This window comes from Bombyx mandarina, chromosome 13 (assembly GCF_030267445.1).
Source record: "Bombyx mandarina strain Sakado chromosome 13, ASM3026744v2".
Taxonomy (NCBI): domain Eukaryota; kingdom Metazoa; phylum Arthropoda; class Insecta; order Lepidoptera; family Bombycidae; genus Bombyx; species Bombyx mandarina.
In genome coordinates, this window is record NC_143220.1 from 4802122 (window position 1) to 4817445 (window position 15324).

Here is a 15324-nt window from a genome sequence, read left to right on the forward strand (position 1 = left end):
TTTAAATTTGAGGTCTTAAGTGTGACAAACTATTGGATGTCACGAAATTGGTCAAGAAACGTGATCGTGTACTCTGTAGTTTTATTTTTAATGATATTGTTTACTTGGTGTTCATACGATATCAAAAGGCCTTAAATAAATAGTGGGCGAGGCTCTTAATTGTATATCAAGTTACTATTGTATTATGTTCTAATGAAAACTATTTTACGACACGTCAGTCATCGGCTACCGTAAAAACTGTAAAGTATTTGATATATCGGAAAATAATGTAATGGCAGTAAAAAACGCGAGATAAAATCGTAAAGATAATTTTAATGATGTCCATATCTCACAGAAACTGAAGGAACAATCATTTATTCTATAATATTTTAATATCCGTAGTTTTTTTATTTTATTGCCCTTGTAGGCAGACGAGCATACGACCCACCTGATGGTGAGTGGTTACCGTCGCCCATGGACTTCAGCAATGCCAGGGGCAGAGCCAAGCCGCTGCCTACCGCTTAATACTCTCCATAAGCCTCGTTTGAAGAAGAACATGTCATAGCGCTCGGGAAACACCGTATAGGGGAGCTCATTCCATAGCCGGATGGTACGTGGTAAAAAAGATATCTGGAAACGCACTGTGGATGACCGCAGTGGCTCCAGGTAGTATGGAAGAACTCTACTCCGGTGGCAGGCGGTGCGATGGTAAAAACGAGATGCCGGTATCATCTCAAACAATTCCTCAGAGCATTCCCCATGGAACATACGGTCATATAGTCTATTGTAAACTCACACGGCTAAATCATCTTGTTTATACACTCCGCGAAGTAACAATATGTTCCGATTTTAAAGATAGAAGAGCCCCTATTTAATACAACTGGGCTTTTGACTACATATCGGTACCGCGCTAGGTAAAGGCAACGCAATATAGCTGAGACTAGTACGACAGTATAACATCTTCGTAGACTACAAAATAAAATTATTAAAAATTTATACAAAAATAATATATTTTGATGTTAAGTGGTTACTGGATATAGGTTCTAAGTTCTCAACTATAGTTACAACGGCTGCCCCACCCTTCAAACCGAAACGCATTATTGCTTCACGGTAGAAATAGGCAGGGTGGTGGTACCTACCCACGCAGACTCATAAGTTGTCCGACCGCCAGTAAGTGTACAATAAAAAAATTATCTCTCTCTCTCCACTAATATCTTATTGCCAGATGGTCAAAAGCTATTGGCTACACAGTTAGTGCAGAAAAAAATCATCCACAGCCTTTGACCTTTGCTGACCAATCCCTTTAATTAAATCCGAAACCTTGAATTTTTAACAACCACTAAATTCTGTCGTTACACAATTTTCCCCGCATCCGTTAATAAAGGCGACCTTCGACCTCACCTTACATCAGCTGTATTACGGCTAACATGGCCCGAGGTCACACGTTATGACCTTTGTCATGATTAAAAAATTATTTATTCTGTATATAGTCAAGGAGACAGGAAATTTTGCATATTATTCGTTTTCTTTTTTAGGTTTTTTTTTATTGCCCTTGTAGGCAGACGAGAATGCGGCCCACGTGATAGTGAGTGGTTACGGTCGCCCGTGGACGTCAGCAATTCCAGGAGCAGAGTCAACCTACTACCATTAAGTACTTTCCACAAAGTACAATTAAAATTCCATATTATGCTTCTCATACAATTTATTTTTATCTACTATTAAGTTCGTCTCACCTTTGGTGGAGCAAAGGGCGTCTGCTAACGTGACGTGGGATACCTGCCGCAGAATACATACGCGTTCCAGTTTCAAGGATGGGACTTTCTGTTATATAATAAAATCGATACTTAAACCACGTGTATGTAGGTAGGTGACATCCAGGTCGGCTGTATTCAGCTAAAATGAACTCTGATCTGGTAGCACTCAGTTATAAAATAAAAATGTACATATCAAATATGCTTGAATTAACATGAAAAGAATTCCTCAAAGTATCCAAATTGTATTAAATACACAGCGAAATAAGAACTCCATTCGTAAATCAAAAGATTCCAAGCGATCAGTTTACTTTAAAAAATATTTCTTTATTGCTTGGATGAGTGAACGAGCTCACAGCCCACCTGGTGTTAAGTGGTTACTGGAGCCCATAGACATCTAAGACGTAAGCGCGCCACCCACCTTGAGATATAAGTTCTGAGGTCTCAAGTATAGTTACAACGGTTGCCCCACCCTTCAAACTGAAACGCATTACTGCTTCGCGGCAGAAATAGGTGGAGTGGTTTTACCTACCCGCGCGGACTCACAAGAGGTCCTGCCACCAGTAAAATATATAATGAAGTATTATTTTCACTGATATGAGCACAGAAACTGCTTTAACAAACACACACGGTTTGTACCACTAAATTCTAAAGACTGATTTATTTCTGTGATTAATTTTATTTCTCATATTCATTTAATACGTGCTTGTTCACTGTTCTAACACTTCCATTATTTCTAGGCTGTTGTATGTTTTAGAAAAAAAAAACGTTTTTGGATTTTTTTGTTTTACTTGTGCGGCTTTGCTTTTTATCTTCAATGATTTTAAGCCAATGGAAAGTTTCTTTCAAGCTTTCACTAATAAGTACGAGAATCACAAAATGTCGCCGTATCCTTCGACTGCATCGATTTTGATGTTTGAAATACTGTACTTTCATTGACACAAATTTTAGTTTCAGTCAGAAAATAGTTTCAAGTGTAGAACAGATACTTTATAGATACGGTAATATAGTTAATACTACAAACTGTTTTTTTTTTTTAATACGAAATCCCCAGATGCGTAGTCCTTATTCAAATTAGTCACCACTTTCACTTACTTGTGTCAAATTTGGTCAATAATGTAATGTCTATGGACTGGGATAATCATTCAACACCTTGAAAGAAAATGGTATAAAAGGAGATGTATGGAAATGGTAGAGCAAGGTAGAGGGGGAAGAGGTCGACCGAAGAAGACATGGATGGAGTGTGTGAATAACGATATGAAAGAGAGAGACGAGTGAGTGTTGAGATGACGGTTGATAGAAGAGAATGGAAGAGAAAAATTAGCTGTGTCGACCCCACCTAGTGGGATAAGGTGGAGAAAAAGAAGAAAGAAAATGGTACTTTATGTCGAAAAAATCTCTAGGATCTCTCAAATTATTGTATTAAATTAGCATTTATACTTAATGTTGGCAACCCTATCATATAAAATGGTAAACTAATTCAAGATGGCTGTCTGCGTAAACAAAAGCAATGAAAACTTTGTGAAATAAAATAAAGGTAATTAAAAGTTTATATCTTTTCATTTTGAAATAAACAAAAAAATCTCCACTCAACAAACACTGAAGCTCTATACATGTAATATACAAACCAATTATTATATTAACGGTTATTTAACCTCTGCCACCACTGAATACGAACAGTTTAATACAATCAATGACGCTTTCAATATTACGTGTTAAAACAATATCCGTTATATAATATGTTATGTAAGCATCTTTGTTACGGGAGCACATGAGTTAAGATTTATTGTTTAAAGAGATTACCTCAGCCTACGCGCCCTTTGAGGATTGGTGTAAACGATAAGCTGTTAGCGTTATTTAGAAAGGTTCGTAAATTTTAGGTTGTTCAATGGAAATATTAAAGTGTGAAAAGTTGAGAATCGTACAATTATAATGAAAGGTTGGAGTTGTTGTCAAAAATTATGAAAACTATTGATAGTAGTAGTTCTACTCATCATCAAAGAGACTACAATTATCACTGCTAGACGCTTCTCTCAATAAGTGGCATTAAAATCGGTCTGAGTTTCCCTCGAAAATCAGGAATGAGGAGGTGGAGGAAGGATTCTCCCGAATAATTCCTCAGTTCGAATACTCATATGGGAGCAGATACCAAAAATAAACAAAACTCTCTAACAATAACCGAGTAGACTTTAATAATAATAATTAAAAGTTAAATAGTACTAATAAAATCGCTCAAGCTCAAAACGTGTACCATTGTTGACATCGGATAGATTCGACATTTTCCCTCGACACAAAATTGCCTTATTAAGACGTAAACATATACTAATAAAACATACACGTTTATAAGCTTTCGACATGAGACATTATTACCCCATTTATTGGAAACGTGACCCCATTTTATTTACAAGTAAAACCTTATTTTAATATTTATTGGTAATTTGCAGAGCATTCAAACTCAAGATGCGACTCTTTTATAGGTTATTTAAATTATGGTTACAGTGATGTTTTTTTTCGTAGCCAAAAGGGAAAATCAAATCTTTATCCCTAGCATTGTCGCGACCTTCTTGATACCATTGAGTGACCGCCTATTGTGTGATATCGTTTAAGTTTTTGTGAATAGCTACGATTATTTATCTAAGAAGATTAAGTGGAACGCGTTCCCTTTAGTATAATAATAAATTTCGTTATTAGTGTCCATTGGACGCGACATTATTCAAAGGAAAACCGTGGAAGATGATACTTTTCGTATTTACAATAACTAGTGGTCCGGCGCTAGTCTAAATTCGACTATAATTAATTGAAATTTTAAGTTTGTACACTATTATGATTTTGTTGTCAAAGTCTATTATTATACTTGTGTGATTATAGAATCACAGATTCCGCCAAGACTACACTTTTGACAAATATTAATAAAGACAAACAATAACTAATCTATTCTCAATTTGACCATAGATTTTAAACAATAAGAAAAGTTTGACATTAAACAAATAGTATGCATGCGTGTGTGTATCAAATACATGGTAGCGTGTGTAATGTTTTTATTATTGATTTAATGTATTTTTTGTGCTTAATTAATAAAAAAATATTAACATTCTGCACTCCTTCTCTATATTCTGTATAAGTGTGGGAAATTTCATGCTCCTCCGTCCACGCAATTTTCATAAAAAGGGATACAAAGTTTTTGCTTCACGTATTAATATATAGATACTCTGCGCCATCCGTATGTACTAAATTTTCTGGACTTTTTGGCGGGAACGCGAGGAATGAAGTTGTATGATTTGTTTTATTTTGTCTATTTAGTGTTTTTTCAGGTTTAAATGTGTAATAACGGTGGTTTATTAACTGTTTAATATCTGTGAAAGTGCACAAATGTTGGAAAATGAAACAAAGCCATTTTACTGAGATTATATTTCATCCCATACTATCTCAATTTCATTTAACTCCATATTATCATTTTTCATAAAAATAAGAATATAAATTAAAATAAGACATGACTTAAAGGTCTTAGTTACCAGGTCATAAAACCCCTAATCGATAATAATACATAAATCTACAGTGGTTTTTACGGATGTTCCGTTATAACTACTGAACCATGCATTCGATTGACTTGAAACTTGGTATCCATGTAGAAAATACATGTACTTAATAGATAGGCTGATATTAATATGAGTGTTGGACTCCCTAATAATATTGACAATAAATAATAATGTTAATTTTAAATGCCCAGCGAAGCAGACGAGTACAGCTAGTTCTTTATATTATTCTGAGAAAAATTACATACTGCAATAGTATATTATTATTAAATAATGACAATAAATAATAATGTTCATTTTAAATGCCCAGCAAAGCGGGCGAGTAAGGCTAGTAATATATATTATATAACTAAATTTTCTACGTAAACTTGATTTCAGAAATAAATTTAAAAACGTACGTACCAGCTATATCGAAGCATCCAAGTATTAATGTCCACAGGGATATGGACCGTGCCGCTCCGACGCGCACATACGCCATTTTACATTTTCCACCGGCCGCACCTCGAGTCGAGCTATGTGAACTCACATCTTTGTTTATTTTCACTTCGATTCAGCTCACTATCCATCGCGCTGTAATGAAAGGTTTCATTTTAGTTTTTTGTTTATTATCGTATTACAGTATTCTGTGCTTAGTTTCATTATTGCGAAATTGTGAAATTCATGCATAATAATATGGATCTCGAAATTTCCCACGTTACTATTAATTTTAAAGTTTTAATTTTTTGTATTTATTTATTAGAGTGAAACTTTTGTTACATCGTCTCAAACTTTTTCGTCTGTGTGTTGCATGTCGCGTGACGGTCAGCTGAGGAATAGGGATAAAGTGAAAGGCGCTCGTAAGAGCAGCCAAGGCCAATATGGCGGCGCCTATAGTTCGCAGCAGCTGACCGTGTAGTGTATAAACTATTACTCATTTGTGCCAGTGCTCCACGCTATTTTTTTTGTTTTTGTCAGTGTTTACTGTAAATGTTGTTTGTCAGAGTTAAATGTCTATAACGTCAAAAAAAGTTTTACTTTTACCGCGGTTTCATAAAACCTTTTAATACTTTGTTTCAATATTTTGTTTTTAAAACCGTAACATTTTGTTAGTAAGAATTAGTTATAATCTATGTTAGTAACTGATGTTAGAGTAGTGAGTAGAGTTAGTAAGAGTTTAATTAAATTAATTAAACGAATTATGTTTTTTTTTTCTTTTCATAATTTTAAATTCGAATATTACGCTAACGACTGTCTTGTAATGTTATATCTGGCGTTTACGTTTTTCTGCGCACCGACGAAACGGACTCTGTGTTAATTTAACAAAGTTTCTTTTGTGATGTTTATCAATTTAAAAAAAAAATGGCCTGACGGTCCGCGTGAATTTTCTATGTTCAAGGTTGGAAATTTGTTGAAAATGAGTTTTTTCGCTCTTATTGGTAGTTAAATATGAATGATCGTATGACGACAAATACTTATTCTTCTTCTTCTTCCTATTCGTACACTCTTGACAGAGTGGTCGTGGTCATGCATCAGTCGGATCCTGCGATACCGATGCTCTCGCGATGCGACTCCATGTGGCACGGTGTTTCGCAGAGTGAGAGCAATCATTTATGTTGGAGTGAGTCACAGATTTTATGAGGTGGGTCCATCGTGTTGGAGATCGTCCGCAAGATCATTTGCCCTCGACTTTCCTTTGCATCACCAACCGCTCAATGGAGTCCTCATTACGAGTGATGTACCCGATGTGATTTTATGTCGCAGTTTGGTGTTACATGAACGACATCAGACGAAGAATTCACTATCGTAGAAATCATTCGTGAATTTAGTTTATCACGTAATTTCTCAGAAAAAAAAAATCTATTTCTAGCATTGGTATTATAGCGTAGTTGCTTGTTTTCGGGACGGGTAGGTATAATGAATATGAAAACTAGAAGGCCCCAGTTTCTTCAAGAGCATTTATCGAAAACTAAGACAATGGTGTTAGAAAAACAATAGCATTAAGATCATGATTTTTAACCGCAATTTAAACTTCAGGTGACGCACAATGTCAATAGCCTCTATAGTCACGTATGTACATAAAATATATAAGTACTGTTGGCGACAGCGGCGTCGCCCCATAATTATAGAATAAGTTGAATAGAATTTATAATAGATTTATATAGATACGTATATAGACATAGAGTTACATAGACATAGAGTTATAACAAATAGATAAATAACAAATAGATAAATTATATAGAGTGCATATAGATAGATAAGGATTTAGATAATGTGCACATAGATTTTACTAAGAATAGAAAGTAAGTTGCTTCGTAATAAATAGTATACACTTTTGGTTTATTATTCCCGATAGTTTTAAGATTAGCACATTAACTTAAAAGGACACGCGCCCGGCCCGCGTCCCGAAACCATGTAAGAAACAGCATTTATCTGTGTTCAGGACCGGGTATTTTGTTTATACGGGCGCGTAATATAGATTTAGCATAGAATAAGTTATATGTATCGATAGGGAATACGACATAGAATAGTTATGTATAAGGCTCTTGTATATAGATTTAGCGAATAAATAGATATATCGAATAAACCGAGCCGATCATAGTGAAAATGATCTCGACGAGAGCCGTATTTTACACGAGATCTCTGTAACATTCCGAGGTAGTTAAGCGACCCTGCGACGTTGTCAGGTACCTGCCGACCTGCCGACCGACCCTCGACCGACTACCTGCCAACCTGCCGACCTGCCGACCTGCCGACCTGCCGACCGACCGACCGACCGACCGACCGACCGACCGACCGACCGACCCTCGACCGACTACCTGCCAACCGCCGGCCGCCGACCCTCCGAACGAAGATCACCAAAAACGCACGAGTAAAGACATCTGCGCCTCGAAGAATTTATTGAAATATTAAAGATTTTTATTGAAGACTTGAAGACTGTTGAAAAGATCGTCGGTTATTGAACATAGAAGAAATTCGGTTGTATTGACAGATCGGTCGGCTCGGTTTTACGTTCAGTAGCAAAGTTTTGAGTTTTAATTTCGAGTGAGCTTGTACGATATCGTACACCTCAGGACCCTACATTGACTGCTTCAGATCGACACGAATAATCGCCACGAGACGGGCATCCGGCGTCTTATAGGATTTCAAGAAATCGTATAAGATTTATAAACCCGTCCAACCTGGGTGGGCGTCACTCGCCTTATCGACACGGGTGACGTGCTGCGTACCCAACAGCTGGTCCTTCGAGCCGGATACAGCGATTATTCAACGATGCCGATCACCAGGAGCAACAAGGGATCATCGAGGGAACAGCCACTCGAACCTGCGGTTCAAGAATCCAGTCCGGAGGCAACAGAAGCGACGTCGTACGAAACATACGAGAGCTCCGCGACCGGTACGACCCAGAACACAAAACTTGAAGAGACAACGACGCGGACACGTGGTGAAAATAGACCCGCGTCGAAGAAATCGCTACGACGTAAGGAACTGGCATCGAGAGCGGAGCTGGCGGAAAAAGAATTGATAGAAGCACGAGCAGCCACTATAGCCGCCAGACTCCGCCTGGAATTGATACAGGCCGAAAACGAAGACGACGATGATTCCATTATAGAAGAGCCAAAGGACCGGGATGATCAGATCAGGGCCTGGGTCCAGACGTCGGCGGGCAGTATGGACAAGGAGCCCGCAGGCGAGCACATTGAGAACCGTCCCGTCAGCAAGGCCAACATGGAAGAGTGCGGCAACAGGGACCTGGCTAAGGCGATAGTGGAAGCAGTAAGAAGCGCAACGACCAAGGAGCTGCCGCCACAACCCGACTACATGCACCAGTTGCCGACGTTCGAAGGCGACTGCAGGGAGTGGCTGGCCTTCAAGGCTGTCTTCTCAAGCGCTCAAAACATGGCGCGGCTGAGAAGAGCGCTGAAGGGACAAGCCAGGGAAGGAGTCCGCAGCCAGTTGTACTCCGAGAGCACACCGGAGGAAGTAATGGAATCACTGCGGAGGTGCTATGAAAGGGCGGACGCTTTAGTCTTAGCGGAGCTAGACCGCATACGAAGACTTCCAACGATAAGTGACTCCGCCTACGACATTTGCTCACTGGCGAGCAATGTTAACAATACCGTCGCAGCGATCAGGGGGCTGCGGAAACCCCAATATTTGATGTCGCCCGAACTGCTGAAGAGCATCGTCGACAAGATGCCGACCATCCTAAGGTTCCGGTGGTACGACCACATTATCGATAAAACTGAAGGAGACCCGGACCTCAACACGATGTGCGGCTTCCTGAATAAGATGGCGGACCGGTGCAGGCCACACGCCGTGGCCGAGGCGGCAACAAAAAGACAACCATCGAGGCGACAGGCGACGCACGCCACAACCGACTTTACCGAGCGCGCAACTTCGGACAGAGCAATAATAGACAAGCCAGCGTGCCCGCAGTGCAAGGAAGGACACCCGTTGTACGACTGTCCGAGATACAAGGGAGCTACGGTGCAGGAACGATGGAGAATGGCCAAGGAGTCGCGCCTATGTTACAAGTGCCTCAACGGTAAGCACCGGAAGCAAACATGTCAACGACCGCCATGCCACACGTGCAAGCGCTGGCATCACCACTCGCTACACAACGAGAAGCCGGAGACAGAGCCAGCAGAGAACAGGGAAATCGCGAACAATGTGCGACTTTCCATCAACTGCACACAGATCAGCAGGGCGTACTTGAAGATGGTGCCCGTTGAAGTGTACGGGCCATCGGGATCGACGACGGTGCTGGCCCTGCTGGACGAAGGCTCCACGGTAACTCTCCTGGACTCGAGCGTGGCGAAGCAGATCGGCCTGAAGGGACCCAAAGAGACGCTCCGCCTCGAGACCGTGGGCGGGAAGACCCTAACAAAGAAGGACTCGATGAAGCTTGACATCCGAGTTCGAGGGCTTCACCAAAGACAGAAGAGGACGATCGTCGGAGCGCGCACCATGGACGACTTGAGCCTTGCACCCCAGCGACTGAAAAGGGAAACCATCGTAGGCTACGCGCACCTGAAGAGCCTGGCGGACCAGTTATGTTACGAGGAACAATCCCCCAAACTATTGATTGGGCAGGACAACTGGGGACTCATCGCCGCCAGGAGGACGCTCAGGGGCAGAAGGAACCAGCCGGTAGCCTCATTCAGCCAATTGGGATGGGTGCTACACGGCCTCGACAACAGCAATGCAAAAGAGGTCAACTTCCTCACCTGCGCCCATGTATCGATGCGCGAAGAGGCCTTGGACAGACAGGTGAAGGAGCACTTCACGATAGAGTCCCACCCAAGCGTCCGAGTACGGATATGGAGGCGAAGGCGTTTGACATCTTGTAGAAGGAGGACGACAATGGTTGGAGACGCGATGACGGCCGCTTCGAAGCTCGGACCTACAATCCCTGTTCGAAGCGTTGTTGCGGTTCCGAAAAAGGCTCGTCGTGGTTGTCGCGGACATCAAGGAGAGGTTCCTGCAGATAAGGATCAGGGACGAGGACCGCGACAGCCTGAGATTCCTCTATAGAGAAGATTGATGCGAGGCCGCTCCAAAAGAGTATAGAATGACCTCGGTCATATTCGGAGCGGCCTGTTCACCGAGCACGACGTCGTTCGTTACAAAGAAGAATGCTGACGAGTACAGACATAAATATCCAGAAGCCGCGCGGGCAATAGAAAGAAACCACTACATGGACGACTACCTGCAGAGCTTCGAGACGGAAGAAGAGGCTATAACCATAGCCAGCGAAGTGGATGTCGTCCACCGTGGAGCGAAATTCGAGCTCAGAGGCTGGGCAATAGAAGGCGCTGCATTCTTGCGAGCCTCGCAGGCGGTGTGACCCCAGGAGACATAGAGCTGGGGTCGAAGGAAGAAAAGACCCTGGGCCTGCGGTGGTTCTACGAGTCGGACGAGATGATATTCTGGATCCATCCAGGAGACTCAAAGGATATAGAAGCACGAACCCCGACCAAATGAGAAGAGCATTTGGCGGAGCGGGATCGACTGGGACGACGTCATCCTGGAAAAGGACGAGGTGGCGTGGAAACGCTACATGGAGAACCTCAGCATGTTGCAAGGCCTCCGAATAGCAAGGTGCTTCTCGTGCTGCAGCACTGAGGGGGAGCTGCACACGTTCACCGACGCCAGCGAGAAGGCCTACGCGTGTGCAGTCTATTGGCGTCGGAAGACAGACGAGAGCACCTACCGCGTCACGCTTCTAGCAGGGAAAGCCAGGGTGACCCCACTGAGACCAGTCTCCATCCCAAGGCTGGAGTTGCAAGCTGCGCTGCTGGGGACAAGGATGGCGCAGGCGATAGCGGACGAATTGGACATCGCAGTCGGTGTAAGGACGTACTGGACTGACTCCAGTACAGTCCTGACATGGATAAAGACCGACCCACGCACGTTCAAACCTTTCGTCGCGCACCGACTCGCCGAGATAGAAGAGTCAACGAAGCCCCAAGAATGGCGATGGGTGCCTGGCTCGCAAAACCCAGCAGACGACGCAACTAGGTAGGCGCCGGCGGATTTCGACCACACGCATCGGTGGTTTAATGGACCCGAGTTCCTGACGTGGGATGAATCGCGCTGGCCCAAGCCGTGAACCTTCAAGCAAGAACCGTCTGGAGAAGATACAGAGGCCTTCCTGGTCGCCACGGCGAGGACCGCTGTCGCTCGACCCACGCCCGATCCGCACAGATTCTCGAGCTGGGTCAAGTTATTGAGAGCAACAGCCAGGGTCCTCCAATTTATCGAGCTGTGTCGACCCCGGAAGGAGAGCGCCTGCGTTTCCAGACAATTGAAGCAGCAAGATCCCACGTGGAGGACGACACGAACGAAGCAACCCTGATCGACATGGAAGTTAAGGACCCCGGAAGCACCTAAAGAAGCGTGGCTTCTGCTTGATCCAATCCACTTGAAGGAAGCGGAGAAGATGCTACTGAGAGGCAGCCAAGATCCCGAACGTCACCCCAAGTTGCGACGGCTCGACGTCGTGATGGAGGATGGCCTGCTGCGCCTGCACGGACGTATCGACGCAGCGCAATACATAGATGCAGACCGCAGCGACCGATCGTACTGGACGGGAAGCACGTGATAGCGAGATTACTGATCAAACACTATCACGAGGCGTTCCAGCACGGTAACCACGCAACGGTGATGAACGATCATTCGAGCGACGGCCGTCCGATGCCAGTGGTTCAAGGTCTATCGGAGTACACCACGATGACCGCCCACCGGAGACCTGCCTATAGAGCGGCTACGACATGGAGCGCCGCCATTCACCTGTGCTGCCGTCGATTACTTCGGGCCGATGACGGTGACTGTAGGACGACGTCACGAGAAGAGGTGGGGCGTGCTGTTCACATGCCTCATCACGAGAGCAGTTCACATGGAGCTAGCAGCGTCACTGACGGCAGACTCAATGCTGTTAGCGCTGCGCAGGATGGCCGCCCGGCGAGGAACGCCCAAAGTCATTTACAGCGACAATGGGACTAACTTCGTCGGCGCCAACAAGGAGCTCAAGCAGGCCATCGAGAATGCAAGTGAAACAGACGTCGTGTCACGGGCCGCTCAGATGAACATAAAATGGAAGTTCATCCCGCCAGGAGCGCCGAACATGGGAGGCGCATAGGAACGTTTGGTGTGGTCCGTGAAGACCGCGCTGGCCGTCGCACTGAAGGAAAGACACCCGAGGGAAGAAGTTCTGCACACTCTTCTGTTGGAGGCGGAGCACGTCTTCAATTCGCGACCGCTCGTCGCCAGGGAAGACAGTTGGGAGTCAGAAGCACTCACGCCGAACCACTTCCTCATAGGGAGATCCTGCGGAGCTCCGAGCATCGGCGACTACAGAGACGAAGACCTGACCGGCAAAAGGACATGGAGAGTGGCGCAGCGTATGGCGGACCACTTCTGGAGTAGGTGGGTCAAGGAATACCTGCCTACGCTGCTGCCCAGGAAGATCGACGGGAGAGCAGCCGGCGAGGACTTGCAGTGTGGGGATACCGTCCTCATAGTGGACTCCACGCTGCCACGCAACACATGGCCGCGCGGGCAAGTTGTCCACACCTACCCAGGCCCCGACAACCGTGTACGAACCGTCGACGTCAGAACGAGCGGCGGTCTGCTTAAGAGACCTGCCTCCAAGATGATCCTGCTGGTGCCTGCAACGAGCGACGAGCCCACGCCCATAGAGTCGCCACTACAAGGAGTCGGTGCTACGCACGAGGGGGAGGATGTTGGCGACAGCGGCGTCGCCCCACAATTATAGAATAAGTTGAATAGAATTTATAATAGATTTATATAGATACGTATATAGACATAGAGTTACATAGACATAGAGTTATAACAAATAGATAAATTATATAGAGTGCATATAGATAGATAAGGATATAGATAACGTGCACATATATTTTACTAAGAATAGAACGTAAGTTGCTTTGTAATAAATAGTCTACACTTTTGCCTTATTATTCCCGATAGTTTTAAGATTAGCATATTAACATAAGTGAACACGCGTCCAGCCCGCGTCCCGAAACCATGTAGCAAACAGCATTTATCTGTGTTCAGGACCGGGTATTTTGTTTATACGGGCGCGTAATATAGATTTAGCATAGAATAAGTTATATGTATCGATAGGGATTACAACATAGAATAGTTAAGTATAAGGCATTAGTATATACATTTATTAAATAAATAGATATAACGAATAAACCGAGCCGATCATAGTGAAAATGATCTCGACGAGAGCCGTATTTTACACGAGATCTCTGTAGGGTAACATTCCGAGGTAGTTAAGCGACCCTGCGACGCTGTCAGGTACCTGCCGACCTACCGACCGACCCTCGACCGACTACCTGCCAACCGCCAGCCGCCGACCCTCCGAACGAAGATCACCAAAAAACGCACGAGTAAAGACATCTGCGCCTCGAAGAATTTATTGAAATATTAAAGATTTATTGAAGACTTGAAGACCATTGAAAAGATCGTCGGTTATTGAATTCGGTTGTATTGACAGATCGGTCGGCTCGGTTTACGTTAATTTGCAAAGTTTTGAGTTTTAATTTCGAGTGAGCTTGTACGATATCGTACACCTCAGGACCCTCACATTGACTGCTTCAGATCGACACGAATAATCGCCACGAGACGGGCATCCGGCGTCTTATAGGATTTCAAGAAATCTTATAAGATTCATAAACCCGTCCAACCTGGGTTGGCGTCACTCGCCTTATCGACACGGGTGACGTGCTGCGTACCCAACAAGTACTACGATTCATATTATAGCAGGCTCACAAAATAAATTCACGCCTGCGAAAGCGACAAAATGTAACAGTATTAAAATAGCTTACCAAAATGATAATAATTTTCGAAATTTAATTAGGGCGATTAAATTTTTAGGCAAATTGCTTTCATACTTTACTGGTGGTAGGACCTCTTGTGAGTCCGCGCGGGTGCGTACCACCACCCTGCCTATTTCTGCCGTGAAGCAGTAATGCGTTTCGGTTTGAAGGGTGGGGTAGCCGTTGTAACTATACTTGAGACCTTAGAACTTGTATCTCAAGGTGGGTGGCGCATTTACGTTGTGAATATCTATGGGCTCCAGTAACCACTTAACACCAGGTGGGCTGTGAGCTCGTCCACTCATCTAAGCAATAATAATAAAAAAACCTGCAATAGCTACAGCTTCACAAACATAAAGTACTGTTTTTAACTTTTTTAAATTAAGCACGTCAAATTTATAACCGTATCTTACATATTGTAGATGTAAGCTATTGATTATGAAGATACTATTTTTTTTAATCTAAATCCAAATATTATAATTCACAGCTCGATATTCGAAAGAAGAGAAAATAGCACAATACGAATATATGATATTATACAAGCTTTTGTATCAACAATTTCTTTCTTGAATTTCAAATCTCGAAATTCAAACAAACTTCATTAAAAACATCCCATAACAAGAACACATACGCTCAGCTCCATAGCCCATTAATCTTCATATTTCCTTAAGAGAGCCGGACGATAACTATTCGTCTTTCTAAATTGCCACCGTGTACCTATATCTTGGTACATCG

At 43.4% G+C, this 15324-nt stretch overlaps 2 protein-coding genes and 1 long non-coding RNA gene across 3 annotated transcripts in view; 2 read left to right on the forward strand and 1 right to left on the reverse strand.

The window, feature by feature from the left end:
- LOC114239698 (kin of IRRE-like protein 2) overlaps positions 1–15324 on the reverse strand; it is a 198986-nt gene that overhangs the window by 131191 nt on the left and 52471 nt on the right. Inside the window, exon 2 of the mRNA XM_028170043.2 lies at positions 5666–5833. Within this exon, the coding sequence (XP_028025844.2) occupies positions 5666–5741 (76 nt within the window). The 5' untranslated portion in view covers positions 5742–5833. The remainder of the gene's footprint in view (positions 1–5665; positions 5834–15324) is intronic.
- LOC149501594 (uncharacterized) lies at positions 7327–14030 on the forward strand. Its single transcript, XR_016324074.1, has 2 exons — positions 7327–7408; positions 13577–14030. It is a non-coding gene; the product is annotated as an uncharacterized LOC149501594 (long non-coding RNA).
- On the forward strand, positions 9163–11042 carry LOC149501595 (uncharacterized). Its single transcript, XM_089732297.1, has one exon. It carries the CDS (start codon positions 9227–9229, stop codon positions 10775–10777), a length of 1551 nt encoding a protein of 516 aa, XP_089588423.1. The 5' UTR covers positions 9163–9226; the 3' UTR covers positions 10778–11042.